The 26,063-nt window shown below is 38.7% G+C and overlaps 1 protein-coding gene across 1 annotated transcript in view; it reads right to left on the reverse strand.

The window, feature by feature from the left end:
- Positions 1–26,063, reverse strand: part of ARPP21 (cAMP regulated phosphoprotein 21) — a 119,488-nt gene that overhangs the window by 89,200 nt on the left and 4,225 nt on the right. The window contains exons 5-10 of the mRNA XM_081246596.1: positions 22,225–22,369; positions 20,684–20,762; positions 19,955–20,014; positions 19,089–19,229; positions 5,831–5,939; positions 3,851–3,952 (exon numbers count right to left, since the gene is read on the reverse strand). Of these exons, the coding sequence (XP_081102722.1) occupies positions 3,851–3,952; positions 5,831–5,939; positions 19,089–19,229; positions 19,955–20,014; positions 20,684–20,762; positions 22,225–22,369 (636 nt within the window). The remainder of the gene's footprint in view (positions 1–3,850; positions 3,953–5,830; positions 5,940–19,088; positions 19,230–19,954; positions 20,015–20,683; positions 20,763–22,224; positions 22,370–26,063) is intronic.

Here is a 26,063-nt window from a genome sequence, read left to right on the forward strand (position 1 = left end):
CATAGGATTAATCATAAAACAAGTTGAAATTCTTGCCAAAGGAAACAAGAGCTATATTTCAAGTATTTCTGACTACAAAAGTACATTTATTTATTATTTGATAACTAAATTGTTGTGTGCTCTAAGTAACAACATTTTAGTTCCCAAATAATAGATAAATTGGTCTTATTTCAAGATACCAAAATTCTCAAACTAAATTTGAAAAACTTTTTCTAGAAAACCCTGAAGTAATCTGCATATATTGATTGTGCACCTACGTACAAAAGCACGCACACAGACACACACACACACCCTTAGAAACCAAGATACATTTGTAAAATATTCAAGAACCCTTCTAATTTAAAAAAAAATCTGGATTTTGCTAAAGCGTAAATACCAGGAAGTATTTTTCTATAAATCTCTATTGTAACTTCAAGTAGAAAAAAAAAAATCCTACTTAAGTATATCGATATTTGAACCTGTTTGAACTACTCCACTGCTTAATAATTGGCAAAGGAAGCTGATTATATTATCTCTGTTTTTAAATTATGAAGATGCTAAATTAAAGACCAGCTTAAAAAAAAGATTAGATGCCTGTAACTTAATTTCCTTATGCTGGATTCTTTGCATTTGTTTTACAACTGAGTTAATATACTTTAATTATTATGTTGTGAACCTCGACAATTTGGGCAGCAGTAATGATCATCTGGGAATCTGGAATTGAATAGGTGAAGGTGCCCTAAAGGGTCCTGTCTTTATGTTACTATATATATTCGAGAAAGTTCATATTGCTGTTATGTCCTTGAGTTTGTGTTATCCTGTTAATACAGGGTGGCGCCCAGTGACCCCTGCCTTGTGTGGCACCTCCCACATGCACCAGGGCTGGTCTGTGTGTCAAGAGAATACAGAAGAACGGAAGGTAGGTCACTTCCAGGATCAGGTTATAAATGACTGTGGCTTCCAATTGGGATTCTTTCTTTCCCTCTCAGATCACTTGCTCTGGGGGAAGCTAGTTGCCACTCTGAAGACACCTGTCAGTCTATGGAGAAGCCCACATCACTATGTGGGAACTGAGATCTCCAGCTTACAGCCAGCAAAGAACTAAGGCCTGGTGATACTCGAGTGAATTTGGAAGCACATAACCACTTCACCAAGCCTTCAGGTGAGTACAGCCCTAGCTGACAGCTTGACTGTAACCTCATGAAAAGCCTTGAGTCAGAATCACTCAGCTGGGCCTCCCTGGTGGTGCAGTGGTTGGGAGTCCGCCTGCCGATGCAGGGGATACGGGTTCGTGCCCCGGGAGGATCCCATGTGCCGTGGAGCGGCTGGGCCCGTGGGCCATGGCTGCTGGGCCTGCGCGTCCGGAGCCTGTGCTCCGCGACGGGAGAGGCCACAGCAGTGAGAGGCCCGCGTACCGCAAAAAAAAAAAAAAAAAAAAGAATCACTCAGCTAAGCCGCTGAGTGACCCATGGAAACTGTGAGAGAAGTAGATTTTTGTTTGTTTGTTTTCTAAGCTGCCAAATTTGGGGATATTAATAGCTAAAACAGAGAACACCAGTGGTATGACTGCATTTTCTCTATAAGAGCTATTAGACTAGGGAGAAAGACATTTTGTTTTCCCTCTAGGAAAGTGGCTCTTAGTGGCTCATTTAAGCATCATGAAAACTTATAAGAATATGATAAACACTAGAGAGCTTATCCTTAGAAAAATGCACATATGATCACAAACATAATATTTTGCAGGTAATATCAGGGATTTTATTTGATCTCTGAAGCCCTTTACGAGTACGCTCTGGGTACAGCATGCCGATTAAAAAACTACTGCCCTAGGAGATCAAGTGAAAAGCAGTGTCAGAAACAGGCAGTTTCCCACCTGAATCAGTAAAGCCAGAAGTGCTGGTCACCAGGTGTGAGAGCCTATCAAAAGAGCTCATGCCTCCACTCCCATAGGGAGAAGCAGCCACAGCATTGTAGAGAAGGCTGCTGACTGATTTCATGGAATAAAAAGGCTATGACAATAGCTTTGCATTTAAGCTTTCTCACATTTAAGTCTGCTTTTACTTGTTAAAAAAAGTTAATACAGCATGTGGCCATAGAGGCTTTAAACAGGAACCCTTGCCTCCAATCTTTAGCCTGGAACCCAGGTCGCTTACGAATAATCTCCTTAAGATGGATGTGAGGAAATGCAATGTGTAAAGGGAGTCACACTGACCCCTTCTCCCTTCGACGACCTCCCTATGGACATGAGAATACACAAATGAAGTACAGCAGGGCAAGGGTCACCCCCATCATAGGCATGCATCAGTGACGTTACTTACTGTCACCTGGCTCTTGAGTGTCTGGCAATGTGGCACAGCTTTGGCAAGAAAAAAAAAAGAATAATGTTGCTTGTATATTATGTGGGTGATAAGTATTTGTTTATCAATGTAACAACTCATTCATAAACTATATGACTTGCCAGAACCAGACTAAGAGGGAAAATGTGTGTGTGTGTGTGTGTGTGTGTGTGTATGTAAGAGAGAGAGAGAAAGAGAGAGAGAAAATAGAAAATAAACTAGCCTTCAGAAATATTTCTCTTCTTGAAGGTCATCAGACCGGAACATTCTACCTCCAGTCCACAGTTGGCATCATTATAGTATCATGACTAGAAAAGATCCTCTCATTACTGCATTATTGTATCCAGCAAATATAAGGAAAGGTCTACCATGTGTCTTGCTGTCCTATGCACCCTCAATAATTCTGACCATGATAAAAGAATTTTCTAGAATCTTCTAGAATTGTACCTGGACATCAGCCAACTATGGCTACCTCCATCTCCTTCTCTCACACTCCTCTAATTCCCAAGCTCTGGGCCAGATTATTCAACTGAAAATTGTGTTTTAAGAAAGGCATAGAGGATCTAGAGATCAGGGAGACTGGCTTGGGCTTAACACCTCGAGGGAGAGCAGTCCCCTCCATGCTAGGCTGGCTTTGTAAGAACCTCCAGGAGCAAATCACACAGGAGGTCAGACGCTCCACCTGACTTAGTAACGTCAGAGGTGTTGGCAGCAGAGAGTCTACACAAAGGTGCTCATGGCTGTACCTCTGCAGAGGGAAGAGGCCACAGCATTTTAGGAGGGTGCCAGATGAGTTCATGGAAGGGAAAACCTATGGCAATAGCTTGTCCTTTTCATTTCATTGCATTTAAATCCAGTTTTTTAAAACCTTTTAATTTGTATTTAATTTAATTGCATTTAATTTTGGCCACACTGAGGAAAAGGATAAAAAAAAAAACCCAACCACATCTTCTTTGGGATTTGAACAATAGAAATTGTTTTCTGACTATACCCTTGAAAATTTTTCACAGAACTAATTTGATCTGAAAATGGGGTGGGGGGGATGAATATCACTATTTAACTTTGATATACTAAAATGTCCATACTTGCTAAGATTGCAGAAAATTCTGTGTGTGTGTGTGTGTGTGTGTGTGTGTAGGATCAATGACTCTTCTTTCTTTTTTGTAATTCTTTCCTGTGTACAATGTTGGTCTTAAAAAGACAACTGTGTGGTATCTGCTGGCTAATATGAATGTGAAGGGATTTCTGCAAATCTGGCAACCTCTCTCTGTACTTACAGACTGTTTCACTGACCAAAATGGTATCTCTATTTCCCCACAGGTCATACCCTAGAGAACACATGCAAACCCTCGGCCCCTCCTCCATCACTTCCCTGAAGCAGGTCCTCTTCCAGAAACACCTCTAGTTTGCTGCCCTTCGGTTTGTTCCCTGCCTCCAGCTTCCCTCGACCCTGCCAGCTCCCTGTCTGGGGAACGAGGCTGCCTTGCTGCTGACGGAAGGACCGCACTCAAGAGGCAATGAAAACAACTACTCACATCGTGTGCAAATATTCTCTCCCTCACTCTCTGATATTCCTCTTCTCTCTCTTCAATTGATTTACTTCGTCTGTCATCTCTAAATGGATGCATTCTGTTTTGCTGAACAGAAAAAAGAAATCAGGAGGGTTATCCAAGTTGAGCTGTTGGAAATCTGCAGTTAAGAAAAACTTTCAGCTGAGAATAATAAATGTTCACTTAAGCAAATGGGGCGTGAAAAGTCTTACTCCCTCTGGTCCCTAAGGAAGCCGTGGTGGGGTACGTGTGTGGTGTGTGTGCCATGCAATGGCGGCAGGGGATGCTTGTTACTCCTGCTTGCTCCCTTGCTGGATGCAAGTAGCATGGGAGTTTCTGGAGTGTAAGTTCCTGAATGTGCCTCAGGTATTCAGTCAGTTGGTGACGTGATGGGTCATGAGTCATGCGCTCTGTCTCCTCAGCAAACCTGTGTGATTTTGACTCCCCAAAAGGAGGCAGAATGGTGGTGAGAAAAGAGGAAGTGGCTAGTTCAAGATGGCTAAGAGAAGAAATGCCTTTGAAAACTTGGGGACCGGAGAAACAGAGCAAGGCGGTAAAGAAGGGAACAGGCAGAATGGAAGATGTGGATGCTATTGCTCTGCATCCTAACTTGTATTTTTATTCACTCAGTGACTTATTCTGTGAATTGCGTCTGGGATAAAAAGAGGAACTAAATTCAAAAAGCTTGTCTGCTGATTAAGGTCAATGTCAAGAAATCTAACAATTCAAAGAACCCAGCATGAGGACTGCTGTTCTTCCCTCTGAGCCACTTCCTGTGTCTCTACTGCCCTCCCATCTCATTCCTGCCGTTCCTCCCCAAACGCCCTGCACTAACCACGTCCATCCATCCATTCAACAAACACCCACTAAGTACAGGACACGGGCACATGTTCCAGAGTCAACTCGAGCCATGGTGTGGTTTGATGGTGGTGGCAGGAAACGAGATACAAATGACGAACGGGTTTTTTTTTTTTTTTTAAAGTGCGTCAGAGATGCACACACTGGCTCACGGTGACTCACTGTGGGTAATTAAAATAATAACTTGAGTGAGACGCAGATTGTCTTACCTTTCAGCATTCTAAAGCAAAGTCATTGCCAAAAAAAAAATCTATTTGATTGTCAGAGACATAAAGGGTAACTGTAATGACATTTATATGACTTTCTACTGTTCCTCTTATCATTAAAATTTTGTTTTCTTTTGCCATTTACTTAGTTTTCTTCTTCATCACCCTGGATCCCACCCACTCCATCCACCCATCCATAGAAAAGTCTCTCTAGCCTTGTTGAGGTCGCATGAGTAAGGCTACTCTAGAACAATGTAATGTTTTGTCACAAGCAAAAAACACGTAAGGAGGAAGTTCTGCTCCAGTTCGTGCAAAACAAGCAGACAACTGACATGGACGATAAAACATGGGAAGGGGAAGGGGTGGGGGACTAAAACCTGAACTCAATTCTTTGTTGTGAAGACTTATTTTAGGAGTTTGCAAAATCCACCTGGCCTCACCATAACAAGGTTTGTTGTTTACAGCTACATCAGTTGATCAGCGGTCCGTATTGACAATCCAGCTCAATGTGTGCACAACGGAAGGATAAAGCTGTAGGGAGGGGAACGACTGCCAGAGTTACACAGACACCTGGAAATGCAACTGACAAAGCTCTTCCCATCAGCTCGGAGCCTGCGGCATCCCAACCCCCCAAGACATGCAGCAGAGCCTGCGTCAAGCACCACCCATGCAGCCCAACACAGAGCCATCGCTGAAGCAACCAGGATATGGTGTTTTGCTACCCATTGAATGCCAAAGAGGGAGGCAGGGGGGAGGGGGGCAGGAGGTTGGGGTGGGGGACAGTCGTTTCAGAGGCAGGGGAGATTTGGGAGGGGGAGCGGGGACAACAGAATGACAAGAACATCAGGCAGCCCACCTTCAAAAACAACAACGTCAGCCACTCTCAAACTTGAGAACCAACCTGAGTGTCTTCTTTATCAATACTAGAGTTATCTCGCTTCAAGATAAACCGCTTCTGGGATTCTTCACCTTTTTCATCTTTTAAATGTTCACAAAACCTTTGCTCTGGTCTGCCAGCAAAGTAAAACATATCAATAAAAAAAGTTTTTCCCCCTGTTTAAAGTTATTTCTTAGTGTTTCCCCCCCGCCCCGCCGCACAGTGGCATTGAAGTTTAAAAAAAAGTGTACACGTGGTTTTGATACTAGAACTGCTGGCAATATACAGGTAGGTAATAATATGTCACTTCACAGGTGTTGTTTGAATACCTTTGGTTGTTTGGAATTCGGAGTCTTGTTTGCTGCATGCTGTTCACCATGGCTGAAGTTAAAAAAAATTTTAAAGGCCTGAAAATATATAGTGTATAGATGCTTTCTGTAGTTATCTTGACCTCCATCACTCCTGAATTCAATCAAGTCCCCGCCCATATTCTCAAGCAACTATACATGCTTAGAATATGGGATTACCACATTAATTCACCAATGTCTGGAAACTAGGAGAACACTTTCTATTATATCTTCCTATTATATCTTCCCTTTCAAGAGCCTTCTGAATCTATAGTGAGAGAGAACCATCTACGAATTACTTCCATCTTTCTTTAATGACAAATGCTCTGCAATCTGGCTCCAGTAGACTCTGACATCCTTGACCATGTCTTATAAATCAGTTCAGTAATAGGGGAAACTGGAGATATTTAGTTTAAACAACTTAATGTCTGATTAGCATGGGGAAAATGCTCCAAGCAGTTATACACTATTGATTAGTCAATTGATTTTTTTAAGGTTCTCTTAATCATTTTGTATTATTACAGGAAAGGGCTCTACTTCCCTGTTAATTTCCCACAGGCATCACTGCACACCAAAGAACTCAATGAATGACTTGGGCTTGGGTTCATCCCAGAGGAAGTGCTAAAATGTTCATTCCCCAGTTTAGAAGCAGTTGTAATTTACGGCTGTCATTAAAGTGTCTCTCATGTCTGATGTATTACTCTGAAGTCCCCTGGGTTCAGTATGTATCCAGTCATTGGGAAGCCATGTCACAGCATCTATTGTTTAATATGACCAGCAATTAAGGTGACCAGTAATTAAGGGAATCTCATCATTAGCTCCAAAATAAGCAAACAGCACTTTGAAAACAAAGGAGCAGTTTAACTGTATAATTCAAATCTTGATGAGAAGCATTGTTTCCTTAAATGCACATACATAAAGTATAATAATAATTGGGAGCAGACAAAACCAGAAAACTGAAATAATACCAGTTATAGCTTCCAGAATTGTATATAATTTCTGCAAAGTGATATCATTATCTTACTCAATCCTTGCAAAAAAACTTTGATGTAGGAAAAGCAAATATTTTTTGCCTCTTTTACAGATAAAGAAACCATCCCTCGCTAAATCTTTTGACTCCAGTTTATAGATTCACCCACTAAGCCACAGGCATCAAACAGCCTATTCACATCCTTGCAGAGAAGTGATTCAGTCTCTCTCTGCTTCTGTTGTACTCAGTGGGCTGGAGGGCCTTAACACCTCAGGATAAAGAAAAAAAAAATCTGCATCATATCATCTTCAATATCAATGTAAACGTTTTCCACCAAAATTAAGATGTAATAAAATATAGCAATTTGGAAGTGAGAATGTGACATTTTAACATCAGAACAGAGTAAATTTGCACTTTATAATGAAGAGGTCATCTACAGTAGAGAAATTAAATATATTTTGGTGGAGCACAGTCACAGGTCACTTCAATTACTTATTACAATATAAAGTCTGACAATACTAGCGTGAATAGCTACAGGTCACTGTAAATGAGAAAAATTCTCCAGGAGCTTTTCTTTTTTCTTTTTTTTTTTTTTAGGAGCTTCTTAAAAGCTTCCCAAGATTTTCAACCACTTAGATGTTATATTGTTTTTTTTCCTTTCTTCTTAATTGACGTATAGTTAATGTACAATATTATATAAGTTACAGGTGTACAATCCAGTGATATCCAAATTTTTTTTAAAAAAGCTTTTTTAAAGCTTCCCAACATTTTCAAACACTTAGATGTTGTTGTATTGTTTTTTATGTAGCATGTAAAATTAGGATATTAACAAGTACAAATGCTGATAGTATCGATGCTAATTAAGCCTCTTCTAATAGCCCCAAGCTCTGTAAACCTGATAAACTCTAGTCAATGAAATGATTTGCTGACTGCTAAATATACAGATATATTTCTTTTATTTGTTGTTAATCATCTATAAATGTTCATTTAGGAATGAAATGGTCTAAGAATGTGAACTTTTGGATTCATGAGTACAAGGTGAATTTGCTTCAGACTAAATTCTTCTTTAGGCAGAAAATCATTTAGAGTGAGATTTCAGCCTAGTAACCAGAGATTGAATGCAAGTTCCATGTGGGCAGGGACCTTGCTTTTTTTTTTTTTTTTTTTTTTTGCGGTACGGGGGCCTCTCACTGTTGTGGCCTCTCCCGTTGCGGAGCACAGGCTCCGGACACGCAGGCCCAGCGGCCATGGCTCACGGGCCCTGCCGCTCCACGGCACGTGGGATCTTCCCAGACCGGGGCACAAACCCGTGTCCCCTGCATCGGCAGGCGGACTCTCAACCACTGCGCCACCAGGGAAGCCCCAGGGACCTTGCTTTTTAAAAACTGAATCCTTAGTGCCTAAAACCGTGCCTGGCATATGGGAGGCATTTGGTTGGATGAATAAATGACTCAATGTATGAATGAATGAAAATTTAGCACAGCTGTACATAAATCACAGTAACTCAGGGACAGATCAAAGAATCACTGAGTAAGATATACAGTCACAAATGTTTAAATTATAAAACAGAATAGGAGAGTATTTGGTTAGTAGGAGCATAAATTCAAATTTAGAGGGACTTCCCTGGTGGTCCAGAATCCGCCTTACGATGCAGGGGACGTGGGTTTGATCCCTGGTCTGGGAACTAAGATCCAACATGCCGTGGGGCAACTAAACCCGCGCACCACAACTACTGAGCTCCCGCGGCTCAACTAGAGCCTGTGTGCTGCAAACTACAGAGCCCACACGCTCTGGAATCCGCGTGCCACAACTGCAGAGCCCACGTACCCTGGAGCCTGCCCGCCAAAACGAGAGAAAACCCGCCTGCCACAACTAGGGAGAGGTCCTTGTGCCGCAACAAAAGATCCCGCGTGCCACAACTAAGACCCGATGCAGCCGGAAATAAAGTAAAATAAATAAATAAATAATAAATAAATCTTAAAAAAAATTTAGACCATTAGGAGCATCTTTAAAAATCAGATTTATGTTTGGCTTCAAGTCAATTGTGTTATTAAAGAAAAGCTTTTCACATTTGAGGATATCTTGGGAAAAGAGGTGGACATGGGAATTTTAGCTTTTCTAGTTTGGGAACTTCTGAGTTAAAATGTCATTATAGTCACGAGAGAGCTAGTCAACCATTATTTTTGAAATGTCATCTGCGTTTCTTCATAGTGCTGGTTTTTTTTTTCATAGCAGGAAAAATACATCCATCACATAAGCAAGAGTAGTCAAAGGAGCTTGTTTGAATCAATAATGTAAATATTATTTAGAACAACAATATTTGTTACTCTGATATAAATTATGCAAACTGCATCTTGCATGACTGCTTTTCAAGTATTTTGTTTAAATTTGTTTCCAAACATTAGAAACTAAAAGTCCAAATTACTAATCCCTTCTTGATTTTCCAAAAATATTTTGAAAGGTTAGAAAGTAACCATTTGAAGTTTGCATAAAAGGAATAAAATAAACCTAATAAGATTTTTCCAGGTTGATTTTATAGAGAATTACCTAGAGGTAAGGAGTAATTTTAGGTTTAAACTCATGCAGACTGTAGTTTATTACTGAAGTATTATATGTGATTACACTAAAAATTACTGGTAATGCACCATTATATTAGCACTTTTAAAAATCCTTTTTACCACTAATTTAACATTATAGCAATATCTTTTCCTAGCCATAAAATGAATGGAACTAAAGTAATATATCATGGACCTTTATTTAAAATGGTAATGAATTATTTTTAATGTATCAAGATGAGGATGTAACTCTAAGAAAAACTCCTCAAGGCTTCAAAAGGTCAAGGTATTTATTAAATTAATGATAACTAGAGTTTACTATGTATCTCATGGCCACGCATTATACGTGCCTACATTTTTTTTTCCTGGAACATTTCAGTCCATGAGTTATTATTTTTAGCTGTCTCTTTATCATTATCAAAAAGCAGAGAAAACAAATTTAATGTTTCTTTTTTTTCAAAATTTATTTATTTTTGGCTGTGTTGGGTCTTCATTGCTGTGTGCAGGCTTTCTCTAGTTGTGGCAAGCGGAGGCTACTCTTCCTTGTGGTGCATGGGTTCCTCATTGTGGTGGCTTCTCTTGTTGCAGAGCACAGGCTCTAGGCGTGCGGGCTTCAGTAGTTGTGGCACGTGGGCTCAGTGGTTGTGGCTTACGGGCTCTAGAGCACAGGCTCAGTAGTTGTGGTGCATGGGCTCAGTAGTCGTGGCTCGCAGGCTCTAGAGTGCAGGCTCAGTAGTTGTGGTGCACGGGCTTAGTTGCTCCGTGGTGTGTGGGATCTTCCCAGACCAGGGATTGAACTTGTGTTCCCTGCATTGGCAGGCGGGTTCTTAACCACTGCGCCACCAGGGAAGTTCCTAATGTTTCTTCTTGATTAAAAAAAAAATAGTTTCCTCTTCTTAAGTTTTAAAAAAAAGTGTTTTCCCACAATTCATAGCAGGTGTCTACTGTGACACTCATTGAGCATGTGTGGTAAGCAGTACTGGCATTTCCAGTCTGTCTTGGCATCCCCAGTCAAGCCTTTCAAAAGTTAGAACTAACTCTTCATTGTTCCTTATTAGACAGAGCTCATGAATTGACAGGCAGTATGGCTGAGTGAAATACTGTGTAAGACCATCAAACTCTATCTTCTAGTCAATTGATTCCAATTTTAGTTAGATTTCTTTCACCTGAACCTTAAAAAAGATGAGGATGCTTTATTATTTTTTAAAAACTTTTTGATCTAGAAGTATTTTCAGTGGTTTACTCTCACTGCCATTTGGTTTCCATTTCTTGAAACCAAATGTATTACTTCTCGTCCAAATAGTTCAGTTTAGTCCCTCCCCCTCACATACGCACAAATGAAGAATTCAATTCTACTAAATGCAGAGGAGCACAAAGGGACATCTTTGAATTTCATACTGAATAATGGAAAGATGGTCATCAATATGCATGAAAGGTTGCTGTGCACAACAGGGTGAAATATTTTGATGTCAAAGACATTCATCAAAAATATTTTAATAGTCAAACATATTACAGAAGTCTAAGTGGCCCTGTTCCCTTAACACGTGGAAATATTCAATTACGATACTGACAACTGATATCTCTTATTTAAAAAAGAAAGTCCTATGTTCTTTACATATTTCATGATTTCCACTTCCACCTTGTCATTTTATACCATTTTATTCTCTTTTAAATGAGACTGCGCCTTACAAATTCAGCATTCTAGCATTTAAGTGTGGAAACCAAACATCTTCAACCAACAGACTACAACTTCTCTTTCTACTCTATGCCCCAATTCCATCTTTCCTAAAGTCATGGTGACACACTCATGGCCTCTCCACTAGCAGAAATCTATTTTTTTTTTTTGGTCATTTGTATATGTTCTTTGTTGAAATTTCAGTTCATTCTATTGACCATTTTTATTTTTATTCTTTGAATTTTTGAATTTTATTTATTTTTTATACAGCTGGTCCTTATTAGTTATCTATTTTATACATATTAGTGTGTATATGTCAATCCCAATCTCCCAATTCATCCCACCACCACCACCCTCCCCCACCACTTTCCCCCCTTGGTGTCCATACATTTGTTCTCTAGAAATCTTAAGATTAATAAGACACAGAAAATACACCAAGAAGATTCATTGTACACAACCAGGCTCTGGCCTTCAAGTATGCCCTACAACTTCCCCCAGGGAGAGTGCTAACATGACTGCTCCTACTAAAGGTGGATCTAGAAGCAACAAAGGGAGTCTGCAGAAACTGGGCCTAATTCTGCTCCCTACAGGAGGCCAAGGTGTTGATGGAAGGAACCAAATCACCGTAATCTGGTTCCCTCCAAACTACTCTACATATAGGAAAAGACTATATGTAGTATTTATATGTATAGTGAACCTCCCTCTAAACTGTCCCAAACTGTATGATACAGATAACATCTTTATACATTTATACACACAGGCTTGCACTTACACACCACGTAAACCTCAGTCATGGCTGAGTGGCAGTAGCCATGGATTTCAGTCTTGATCTTCTGTGAAATGACCAGGTAAGATCAAGGCATGAACCTCAGTTTTCTCTTCTGCAAAACAGTCTAGGGCTTCCCTGGTGGCGCAGTGGTTGAGAGTCCGCCTGCCGATGCAGGGGACACGGGTTCGTGCCCCGGTCTGGGAAGATCCCACATGCCGTGGAGCGGCTGGGCCCGTGAGCCATGGCCGCTGGGCCTGCGTGCCCGGAGCCTGTGCTCCGCAGCGGGAGAGGCCACAGCAGTGAGAGGCCTGCGTACTCCAAAAAAAAAAAAAAACAGTCTAGCTTTATCTACCTAGAATGTTGCGAGCTAGACAGATAGATAGATAGATATACAGATATTTGGAAAGTATTATTACTGCATGGGAAAGCTCTTTTTAAGAAAAGTTATATTAAGGATATTAACATTATAGAAGGTACGTGCATGTTTCGATTCCAAAATTAAACAGTAAATTATATGTTCAACACTCAAAGGCCCATAAATAATTTCAAGTTGTGAAAGGAACACAGCACACTTATTTTCTCTCCTCACAATATGTCTATCTATAGACACATGTTCTCTGAGGTATTTGAGAATAATAATATGAGAAAATATATTTTGAGAGACATGATGCAGAGTTTGACCAATGTTAATAAAAAAATGTCTTAACTTTGAGCTGGACTATTGTTTAAAGAACTAGGTTGTCTGTTCAGTAAATAAAATCCCACAGTTTTCCTGAGAGTAATGTGATTCTTAGATAGGTTTCTGACCTTTGGCTTTAAGTCAGATGATTTTTCAATGCTATTCCTATAAAAAGTGCAGAGTAAATGTGTCCTGTTTAGAAATGACAGGATGCCAACCAACCGCTCACAGATTTCCAAGAGGCACTTGAAGAAAGTGATGCTTAGTCCTCTTCAGAGGATTAGTAAGCAAGCATCATACCAGGATGCTGTTCAGTTTATTCCTGGTGCCACTCACATTCCAAGACGAAGGAAAAGAAATACAACAGATGTGGGAGGAAAAGTATGGGGTTTTTTTGTTTGTTCTGGTATAAATGCACTTCATCACCTGCAGGGAGTGAGTGCTTAAGGGTCAAGAACTGATGACTCCCATCTTCAACCTGAGTCCCTTCAGAAAACTAAGCAGCACAGATGTCCACTGACCCTGCTGTGCTGCTGGTCACTCCTCTCTGGTCTGCCCCCTGAGAAGGGGGCAGTCCCCCAGTCCTTTTCAGAGGGCAGTCATCATCCATCACCTCAGGGATTCTTAGCAAAGTCAACTGGGCTCAACTGCTTCACTTAGAGAGAGGCTTTGTTTAGCACCAGAACAAGTTTCACAGTTCTTGTGATTTACCTAATAGCCAGCTCAGTGAATCATCCTTTCTGCAACAAACAAGCAAACTACCACAGTCACTATACTCCGCTCATCACTCCAGGCTAATACCCATGTCCACACTTCTCAGGAATAGGGACCTTGTGCTCTTGAGCACTGGACTCTTAAGGTGTCACCCCCAACCTCTGCCTTTGAGCCACTATTCTTGTTTCATGGTTGCAGGGGCCTGTATCCTCTTTCCGCAGTAGATCTGCCATTTCCTTTCCTTGCTTTGCACTCTTAGAGTAGGGGATTGGAGGCAATGACAGTGGGTGGATATGAAAGACAAAAAAAAATTCAAGAGATGACAACATTTTTTTTTTTTTTTTTTTTTTTTTGTGGTACGCGGGCCTCTCACTGCTGTGGCCTCTCACATTGCGGAGCACAGGCTCCGGACGCGCAGGCTCAGCGGCCATGGCTCACGGGCCCAGCCGCTCCATGGCATGTGTGATCTTCCCGGACCAGGGCACGAACCGGTGCCCCCTGCATCGGCAGGCGGACTCTCAACCACTGCGCCACCAGGGAAGCCCGAGATGACAACATTTTAACATGAAAATTATCTGGAGCTAGTTAAACGGTTACTCTGACATATGCGAAGACATTCAGATACATGTGGGATTTTCTCTGCCTATGACTGATCTTGGCCCTTTGGAAAATACTAGTGAAAGTAGATGGTTTCTCGTCTCCAAATGATACAGACTGAGCATACATCTTTTCTCCAAGAAGGAGAAAATGGGGGGGGTGGTAAAAGTTATCTAATAAGAGAAAAATGAGCTGCTTTGGGCTAAACACGTAGAAAAATAAGCAAAGAGAAAAAGTGAAGATCAGAAAGAGAAACAAAGAGGAGAATAAAGCTTCTCATAAAGAAAATAGACCCATATATTTGTAGCATTTAAATGTTTTTTTAAAAAGCACTGTTCATCTTTTAGCCTCAATCCTCAATACTTATCAAAAAAGTAACATGAGAGTAAATACATTCTAAATATCACTTGCACTACCAAATTGCACAGACCCTAGTACCTCTGCCCCAGATTTCCAAGGGGCTCATTTGGTGTCACCACCTAATCTGACAGTTAACAAAGAATGTCAACAGAAAAAATTTTAAAGTGGTAGAGAGTGAAACATATTTCTAGCAATAAACGGGGGAAAGAGAGCCCAACAAAAGCTGAAAAAAAAAAAAAAACCACATAGTGAGCCTCTGCTCAAAAACTCTGTTATTTCAACAAAAAGCAGTCAATTCTAATGAGAGGCATCCCCAGCCATTCAGATCCAATTCATGGAACAACAGATGTGCTGGATGGCTATAGGTGACATACACTCACCTGTTCTCACTCTGGCTAGCCCTGAGAATCAACAAGGATGCAGTGGTGCCAGGCTAAGGTGACTTTCCTTTGCTGAAGTCTCTAAAGTGCATCAGTTCACTCAGAAGAAGGTACCTTTTTGGAACGTATCCCAAATGAACATGATTCTTATTTTCTACTCTCTCAGGACTACTACATCCTTAACCTCATGCTCCTGTGGCTATGACATGAAAACATGCATTTGGACAACTGAATTGCCTGGAGCAGTAATTTTGTATTAACACAATGGATACGTTTATCTCCTGTACTGACATTATCCGTAAGTGTAGCTTTTTCATTTTTGAAAACACAGATCGAAATGGAGTATAGGAAGTTTCCACTGGATGGCTATCACCCCCTACCAAATACTGCATCTTTTTTTCCCCAAATATCACATCTTGTAGCAGTGATAAATACAGAAAATCTGGCAAGAACTAGCATTTTGTAGGAAGTCTCTGTTATTTATTGATACCACTGAGTTAATCTTCAAAAAGATCTTCTCCCTCAATCACTGTTTCTTATCAGACAACAAAAGACTTAAGAGTTGAAAATCCCAACCAATCCCGGAGATCTTGAGGATTTTGCCCAAGATGTTTTGGATGTTTTTGCTTTAAAGAGAGTTAGATTATTTAAGAAAATTGTTCTCAGCATTAGACACACTGGTTTAGATCCCAGCCACACTGAGCATTGCTTCTCTGTAAGTCCAAAATTGAACTTGAGTTTGTGCTTAATGTTCTTCTTCTGTAAAATAAACCTCTAATGACTTATGTTATATGTTTTTAATATTAAATGAAATAATATACATTAAATAAGAGGTAAAGTACCCAGTGCAATTGAACAAACATTAGGTAATGTTCTTATAAGAGATTATACCACTTAACTAACTGAGAAGTCTGAGGTAAGTTTTTTCCATCATGAAAGGATGGATGTATTATATCTGAAGAAATTAGAGAAAATACTAGAAGTGAGTGTGGTACACACACGTGTATGTATAATCCTCATAGTCTGCTGTCGTGACTTAAATATTTTGAACTTCAGGTGAAACTATTTTCTCTCCGTGCAAAACTTAATATTTTCAAGTCACATTCTATCATTACTTGAACTGCTGACAATCTAGAAAAACAGGGATTCTGGAAATAAATCCCAGCCAATATCTAGCTGATATGCATCCACGCCACAGGAACACCTTATATGCCAGCTCAGTGTCATTGAAAAAGAAAAATTAAAAGTTAAGTAAGAAAGTGTTTTCTCTCCCTCAGCCCTCTAGTTCATTTTTATATCTTCCATCCACGTTTTTCTGCATTTCTCCCAAGCTGCAGTGCCATTTAAAATATGCATTTGTAATGTATTTGCTTCAGAATAGCATAAAACTGTACACATTGAAAAGGTATTCCTAAAACACAAAACCCACAAGGAACCATCTGAGGAATTTCCATCTCAGCCTCCCTCCTTTATAGGAATGGAAACATTTTCATCTAATAATATATCTAAATCAATACGGTTCCCACGACCATCACATGCCAATTGTGCTGATGGCACAACTCTTGAAATTTTCAGAGTCAAAGAAATGCAAGACACCTAGAACTTGAAAAGATGTTCCCATTCAAACTTCAACTCCATGAGAACATGGCAACAGACTTCAAACATCAAATGTATCATTTCCCACAGAACAATATTTCTTTCTCCTTTGCTGAAACTGCCCAAAGTGATTCAGGTCCTGGAAATGTGACTTGTTAAGGACATTTGTAAAAGGACATTTAATTCATCCTTTTCTCTCATCCTAAAAGATATTAACCTCCCCCATCCCCATCTCAACCCTGGCAAGAGCCACTCAAATCGAGGACGGTCAGAAAGGCGTCTGGAATAGGACAGTAGGCCTTGACAACTGTGGATGAAAGATTATTAAGCTCGGCTCTTCAGAAAATATCTTGATTGTCCATGACATGCGGTCATTTCTTTTTATTTAGGACTCACAGAGTGAGGATCAAGAGGTAAGGATCAAGAGCAGGAACCAGGCAAAATGTCTAGCAGCCTGGGCATTTTGTTGTAGCAGCAATACCTAAAGGTGTACCCTGCATAAACTCTCCTTCTGCTCTTCCTGGAGGCATGAACACATGGGGTCTATTGGAAACTGGCCATTTAAAAAACAAAAAAAGAAAAAGAAAATCTAGTGCTCTTTTGGAAGGGAAGAAGTCTGATATTATGAAAATATGATGCTCATTGGCAGAAAATAAAAGGTTTAAGGGACAAATTATGTCCTTTAGTGGTATAAGGAAACTTGCAAGAATCATAAGGATTTCGAAAAGAGCTGACCGACAGAACTTTCTGAAGAAATGGGAATGTTCTATATATGCTCTAACAGGTGCACTTGAAATGCGGCTAGCCTGACTGAGGAACTGAATCTTAACACTCAAATTTTATTTAAATTTAATTAACTTAATTTAAAATGTAAATAGTCATACATAAGTAGCGACTACTACATCAAACTGAGCAAGTTCAGAGTCATCACTCAGAGTTTACCGAGAGCCTTTATACACTGGTTTATTTTCTCAAAAACTATCATACAAGGAAACAGGTCTCAAACGTGTGTATTAATATTTATGACGATGCGATTGCAAAATCACAGTGAATTAAACATAAATGCACTATCTCTACTAGTTGAAACTGTACCAATCTACTTGACCTATGGGCTTTTTCCATGTCTGTTATGGCCTTACAGAGAAAGAGGTGAAATTAGAAGGAAAGAGGCACTTGCTTGCCTATTTTGCAATCAGTGTGTCAGAACGTCATAAGAAAAACCAGAATGGAGAGTGAAAAACAGCAGCAACAACCAGGAGTATTTGATGGAGAGGGAAGATGTAAAGGATTAAAGGACAGTAATCTTTCACTCCTACTATACTGTTCAGAATAGGAGGTCCATGTGCCAACAATCAGATAAAGTGGAAAGCTAATACATTTTAAGATGTATTTTGCCAGCACAGTAGAATGCAACCATAGGACCCAAGAATTCTGAAGCTCCAAGGGCCTTTAAACATTATCCATTTCAAACTCTCCTGCAGATAAATAAGTAATTTGAAGCCCAGAGAAGTGAAGTGTTCAGTGTTCCTGAGATAATAGCCAACCTCAGTCCCAGATCTCCTAGTTTGAGTTCTCTCCACTATGACTTTCACGCTCAGTCTGCTGAACACAGACTGAGTCTTGAGCAGAGAAAGAGCCTCATCTCCATCCCAACAAGTCCCAACCTCCGGTGAGTAGAAAATAATGTTTTAACCATGCTGCTGTGCTTGATACAAAAGTTCCCTTCACCAACACGGCATTCCTAAAAACCAGGCAGTTTACACAATTTACCAAACACTGTGAAAAAAGAAATTATAATACACAGTTGTCTTAAGAGAATGCTTTATATAGGGACAGTTTTTGAGTTTAATGTGTATTTTTGCTATGAAAGTGGTTTGTGCTGTACTTAAAGGAGACATGAGTTCAAGAGAGACAGTGACAAATTACCAAAGCAAATAACTACTCATCTTATGCTTTTTGGTGGCTCAGTGGCACCATGAAAAGTCATTAAGATAGAAGCAAACAATTACTGAAAGGAGCAAAACCAAACAAGCAACCTCCTTTTAGATCTAGAACTTCGATATTAGCCAGCTCAAAAACTCTCATTTTACAGGTGAAAAAACTGAGGTGGCAGATTTTAAATGACTTGTTTCAAGTCACACAGCTAGTAAGTAAAAGAATTGGGTCTTAGAGGCAGGACTTTTGTCTCCACGTTTGGAATTTTTTGTTATTCTAAAAATCACAGTAAGATCGATGTCCATAAATCAGAAAAACAAAGAAAAGGACAATTATCCTATGTGTGTCATTATTTTAAATGTCTGTTTTAAAATGTCTGTTATTTTTCATTGGAGGTATATTTGACATAACACGTTCCATGTTTTGCATGTAGTCACAGGGATTACTGATGGAAGGAAGAAAATTGTGTTTCATGAGTTATGTAAAAGATCAGGCAATAAATACACAGTATGGCCTAAATTTTATCAACTTTCCTGGTCCTCAGATAATCTTCTATAGATAAATGCCACTACTGTTGATAAGAGCAAGAGATAAATAACACTGCACATTTTAAATGCCACGTACTTTGAATTTTATACTGTGCTCTTATAAATGAATCCACAAGAGAAAAAGCAAATGCTAAATAAATATAGTGGTGGGGCTTACATTCTTGTGTTGCTGGTTTTGTTGATGATGACAGATTTCCCTGTTTGATCCACGTTGTGATCCAACCCAAAGTAAGCTGCCACTCGATGGACAAGCATCCTCTGATAGGACGACATCTGAGGAAACTTTTTATAATGATTACTGGAAAGGAATACAAGAAACAGCAGAATCAGCATATTCGTTTCTGGCCTGTAGTACATTTTAGAGGTACGCACACAAAACCATTTCTTTTTCATCCAAACCATTAAGCTTATTTCATTTCTGGCATCACTTGATGTCCTCATTTCCAGACACATTTTCCACTTACAGATGTATTGATTAAGTTACAATAAGTGTTTTTTTTTTTTTTAGTTGCACATTTCTCAGACCACAGAGAACTTAATGTCCACTGGGAAGTATTCTGTTTTGGTCCAGGATACCTTATCAACAGAGCCAGGCACAGGACAAATGACATGACATAATACGGGACTGCAGATGCCTATCTGGAGATATGTCATTACATGGTTGACACTGAAAGCAGTACAATTATTTCCAGGCATAACTGACTACAGCCAGCTGGCGCCCATTAAAAAACTATAATAAAAATGAAAAGGGTCGCTTCGTGTTACTGCTACTCTATGCTAATCAGTGGCCCCCTGTTTATAGCCATTTTGTCAGGAATTTAACAAGCAGGAGCACACACGGTCCAAGCAACAATTCCCATCAGCACATAGCTCCTAACTCCAATAGCATCTCTATTTAATGAGTCAGCAAACACATGAAATAATGTTTTATCTATCCCTAAATCCTTCCAGAATGAAAAATTAAACCCAAATACCAAACTAAGACACATCAGATTAATTAACCGGCATTGCAATTTAACATACTTGTTGTCACCAATGAAATCAATAATTTCCTGCTCCATTTTCAAGAGTATCATCCTGTCTCTGCAAAATAAATGTTAAAATGAAAAGGCTTTATGTACTTTCCATTCCCAAAGACTTAACAATTTCATGTATATGTATGGAAAAGATTGTTTAAATCTATGTGGCTACAAATCAGTATCTAACTCTTCTCTGGAATATGCTGTCCAAATACCTGTAATTCCATTCTGTTTAAGATTATTTCTCATCTCACTTGTTAATTATTTTGTAATATTGAAACTCCTGTAGTTTTTAATATTAATTAAGGCATGCAAGGTATTAGGCCCATAAAACACATCAAGTAAATTTTATATTTTAAATTGATAGGAAAACTGGAACAAAGCTAAGCCTAAGTAGTTGGTTCTATTGCTGTACTGAAGCATATATGATTTATTTGACATTGATTCTCATTCTCTATTTTTTCCCCTTAATCAGTATCTCTTTGTGACCAGAAAAGCAGAACTTGTAAACTGTAATTTATTCATTGGATAAGTACCCAGGAATTAAGGCTATTTATAAACAGTAAACATGCAAACTATTTGCAGAAAAAAGAAAATACAAGAGACAGTTTAAGACATCAGAGAAGAAACCTGCCTTTTACAACTCTCTTCTTAGAAGTGTTTGGATTAATGAGTTTGATTGTAATATTCTACTTGACTCTTCTAGAAATGAGAGGTTTACTTAATAATTTACCTGGAATTATTCTTTAATGTGTTAATCAGAAACTCGTGTAAGTCTATGCCTGTAGAATCCGTATATTCTTGGCTGCAATCTGAAACAAATAGCAGGATGGAGTTGTCAGAAAGGCTGATGGGGAGGTGGGGTGGAAAAGGTTTTCCCAACCTTTCCCGATCCCTTTTGCTCAGGTAAACTTTAGGTGAAGCTATTGGTGTGAAAGATACATGTTACAAAACTAGCAACCTGGTAATATTACATCAGGATGAAAGTTAGATTTGGGGATTGAGAACACCCAGTAAATTCCCAGTGTGGAAAGACCCAACTGTCATAGGAGAGGAAGTGGGCACAGTCTGGGTGGGTGGGTGGAGTCAAATGTCATGTGTTCATTCTGTGCTGTCAGTCAGCAAGGGCACGACCTCCCTGTGACAGTGAGGGGTAATCCCAACCCACAGAGAGAGCTCTCAAGAGTTTGAGATACCATGGAACTCTCTTTCTCTTAAAACAGAGAAGGCAAAAACTGAAAGTTCTGTTATAAGACTGTCTAAATAATAATCAATACAAAGTATAGGAGGGCACTAAATATTTCCAAGTCTTTCAAGTCTTTTGATGCTGGCTAAAGCTTAATTTCTAAAGCCATCTTAGGAAGCTGCACTTCTTTACTCTTGGATACACCTCGATTTTAGATATTCAGCAGCAGAGATAATCATTATAGGCAGATATGTGGTTATAGAGCATAATATGAGAAGTAGTTGTCATTTCTCAGCTGATCAGATGCCCTATGCTCTCTCAGTTATTTTTTAAAAAAATAGTCTACTGCCAAGCTATTTATTCATGGTATTCTTCATTTCAACTTAGTTTTGTTTCTCTCTCTCTCCCTCTCTTTTTTTTGGTTTTAGTTTTGTACAATTATATGTAAGGCAACAATTTGAAAAGCCCGGATTGTAGATTTGGGGTTTTAGAAGGAATAACTTTTGGGGAAGAATTTTTATTGAAGTAGAAGTGTGTATATTTTAAATGAGACATTATGGAGCAGTATATGGGTTGCAGAGACCAAATTTATCTGTGCCAGATAAAATATTAATATGTGTTCCATTGACATTGGTATATACATCTGTGCTTTGGGGATAACAACACTTACCACTTATTGACTGAGAATTGCTAATCCACTATCTGTCTTTTAAGGTAAACATGAAAGTTAAGATATAAAACTGGGTACTATTACTGTTCATCAGTTCGAGTTAACTGGACTAATAAACCTGAATTAAGAACATATTTATATTCACTCCCCTGTACAAACTTCTCATTGAAAATAGGATATCCAAACGAATATCCAAAGAAATATGTGATCCTAAAAATAACCTTTCTAGATACACAAAAATGACACCATGAACAGAAAAAAAAAATCAAGGTCACATCACCTTTTACACACACACATACGTACACATATAAAATTATATGCAGAATTTGGTGGGAGGTGACATGTGTGTAAAATCTATAATGTATTCTGTGACTATTTATGCGTCCAAATTAAGTTAAGGAAACATTTTCACATTCACCTTTTGATAACATTCTGATCTTGGGTTTTTCACAGGTTTTATCTTTGTTTTTATCCTTTTCTTTTTCTCTTTCAGAGTCATCTTTCCTAGATTTATCATCCTCTTGCAGGCTGGGAAAACTGGAAAGCTGTAAATGAATTGATTCCTGTTGGGGAAAAAATATAATAATTTAGGGCCAGATTTAAGAATCTCTGTCTGGTTTCCATTTTGCATAGAGATTATTAAGAACAGGAAAATGAAAGCCAGGTGCAGATTTTTTTTTTCTTAAATGGTAAAAAATTAAACCTGTCAGAAAAGTAATTGCCCTTTAAGGTGAATTAAACTTCAGAAGTCAATGGAAGGTCATGAGAAGTATATAGTACTAAAACTTTGCCTCATGAATATTAACCATAAGCAAGTTAAATTCCCGTAGATAACAACACTTATTTTCTCTACAGGTTTATTTTTAAACACCTAGGAAAAAATTTCTTTATCAATAAGCTTGCATCACAGCTCCTGTTATGTCTCAAAAAAAAGAGGCTTCTGCAGTTCTTTTCTATAATTCCTTGTAAAGAAAAATTGGCACAAACACAGACAGACAGATACTATGAATCATAATTACAGAGAAAACAGACATAAATAAAGGCCATGACAGCCAACTTACAATTAAAAATCTGTTTTAGAACCATATCAATAATGATTTCTATCACTATGAAAACTCAAGATATAGAATTGCAGGAATCCTAGGTATGGGTTATTATCATACATTGTTTACAAAGGCTATTAACAAATCATTGTAATATATGGTTACAATAAGCACTGCCTTTTAGAAAAGGTAGAAAATAGGACTATATTTTCCATCAGTTATATATACATATTTAATATTATTTTAATTCTAGCATCAGTTAATCCTTTCCAAGATGTAAGATTCTCTTGAACTGATGCTTGGTTGACCATTTACAGTATTGGGACTGGATCCACTTTTATATTTATTGATTTTTCACTGAAAACAGATCATTTTGTATTAACTCATATATCAGCCATTTGGTTGATAGTATGTTCACTGTTTTGAAGAAGAATGAGCCAAATTATGTTCTTCAGTTTTATGAAAAAACTACACTATGATTAAAACTATGACAAATGAGCCAACATGAAGCCCACTGGCTCTTATGTAAGAGATGATTTGATAGGAAAGCTTTCTTCTACTAGCGACATTAACATTTATGATGTAGGAAAAAAAAATCCCAATGACTAATAGTGTTTCTCACTGATAACTAAACTAATGCTCCTCTACATGTGACTAAACTATGCCCCTACATCCTCAAATTATGGTCAATCTGGGATTCTTAATGGTTCTTGGTAAATCTAGCTAATCTAACAAGCAGAAAACAAAAGTCCTCCAAAGCCAAATTTCTTTTTTGGGAGGGGCTCCATTGTGTATTCCAGGCTGGAATAAAAAGTCACCATGTTTGGAAAGATGCATGATACAGAGGATGAAATAAAACAACTTCTCATGGTAAATATTTATCTTAGCTGGGTTTCCTGATATCCACATGTTTATCCTCGGGATGGACATATACAAATTATGTAAAACTGAGTGTAATTTGATTGTAAGGTCTTTTATCACCGGACTTGGGACAGAAATGTCTCAGTCTGCAAAGATTCAGGCAGACTTTGGGGTTACGGTTTGCTTCCACTTGTTAAGGAAACAGCTGGAACATTTCTGGCTCTGAGTGGGGAAGAAGCGATTTGACAGTGGATCAGGGGAGGAAAGTGATGGTACCAGGCCATGGCAGTGGTCTCATTGCTTCTTCAAAACCGATTGAACCATACAGCCTCGGTAAGTTTGAATCTAAAATCAAAGAGGCTTGGAAATATAAATGTAAGAGCACAGGCTAAAGGACATCATTTACCAAAAAAATGTACAAACTCATGCCGTGTGTTGACAAATCCCATACTCAGAAAAATATCTGTCTTTTCTACACATTCTGGTGTTGAAAGAACACACAAAAGTGCTATAGAGTTGGTAAAAAACAATCTGTTCTTTTTTAATATTTTTATTGATATGCTCAATAATAAAATACAAGTATTAATAAATACATCGGTACAGGATAAGTTTATATCCAACAACAGGAAAAGAATGATTCAAGTTGCAGTAATACACTGATAGGTAAATAGTATAACATTAGAAAAGCAAAACTCCTTTAACTTAAGGACAGGCTGAACCATCAGCTATGGGTCTGAGATCAAGTAATACAGGTAGCAAGAGTTTTTCCCACGCAGGAAAATGAAGGCAGTTTTCCAAATACTGTGAATATACAAACATTGGGGAAGCAATACAATCCGTATACTGTATACTTCGGCCAGTGTTCTCAGGGATTCAGTTCCCACATTTTGTTTAAGTGCCGGTAGTACCTAATGAAGGCATTGCATTCAAGCTCAAAGGTCTGCTTCTTTATTTTCTAAAAAAAATTAGCACGGCCACTCGCTTATTTGTGTGTCTATCAGCCCCCCTGCTTCCACCACACCTCAGCCAGTCCAAAGAGAGGCTTGCAAGCTCTAATTTCTACAAAGCTAGTCTTAAGTTACTCAGCTTGGAACCAGCAGGAACAAAGCACCGTTTGCCTCATTATTTCTCTGCACCAATTGTATGGAGAACCTAGACTTAGGTCCAGGATGGGCACAATGATACAGATGATCTCTTAAAAAATTTCCTCCTGGTACTTGTCAAATAGGATAAAAAGCAGATGAAATCTATAAAGGCTGTCCTCCTCTGCCTGGCCTTAGAAGTGGGGGACCACTGGGGCATTACTTCTCCCAGAGTCTGTCATTCTGCAGAGTTAACATATATTGTGTGCATTACATCACAAGCCATCAATCAATGTTGAATAATATAAGCTGTGATATTCACATTATTCCCCCTTTTCAATCTCCCTTAAAAGAAGAAGCACAAATAAAATGCTGAACAAAAGCCACATATTTCTCAGAGCCCAAGTAAAATAAAGCCTGTGTATGAAACATAGGGATGGCTACTGAAAGCTAGCCTGACCATGCCTCACGACATGGGCAGCATATTAAGGAAATGAGGCTAGGGAAAAAAAAATACTCTTAGGACAAAATCCATAAGGAATTTATTTTTGGTCCTTTTAAAGAAAGTGCGCTCAATGCTCTCTGTACCCATGAGGAGAATTTAGACTATTTTAATTAAAGTAAAAAGAGCAAAGCAAAACAAGGCCCAACAAAAATAATGCTATCTTAATCAATTTTTCCTCCTCTGGGCTCAGATAAATCATTTTACTTGTCTTGACTGCTCTCAGGCTCTGATAAAATAAGGAAAATTTTTTAGCAGCAAGACCATTTTTTATAAAAATGAATATGATGCCTGAAAGGCAAACAAAAATAAATGTGATGTGAAGTTTCCCATTTTGTCACAGAAGGGTTTTGTTGGAATTTGAAATTTTAGAGCTTAATAGTCTTGCTATAAGGAGCAAAAATAGGTATAAAGATATGCAGCAATGTATTAATAATATTAACCCAAATTCACCATCATCTCAGATTTATTTCTGGACAATTTTTCCAGTAGTGAGAAATCTCCACCAAAGGCCATAAAAGTATGTCTCCAAAGCTCAATGCACCTTATTCACTATTTCTGAAGTTTCATAAAAGCCAAGATTTGTGTTTTTATAGGCAAGTGCATTTTGGGGAGGTAAGAATCTCCAATAAGGAAGGAGATGGGATACTTGGAACTATATTTGGTTCAGGTTTATCAAGAGAGAGCCTTTGAGGAATATCAGCACGACTGTGCTTACATTTTAAGTTTTAATCTAAATTCTTTTGAATTCCTTTCCATTTGCAGTTTT

Source organism: Mesoplodon bidens (assembly GCF_964165515.1).
Source record: "Mesoplodon bidens genome assembly, chromosome: 10".
Taxonomy (NCBI): domain Eukaryota; kingdom Metazoa; phylum Chordata; class Mammalia; order Artiodactyla; family Ziphiidae; genus Mesoplodon; species Mesoplodon bidens.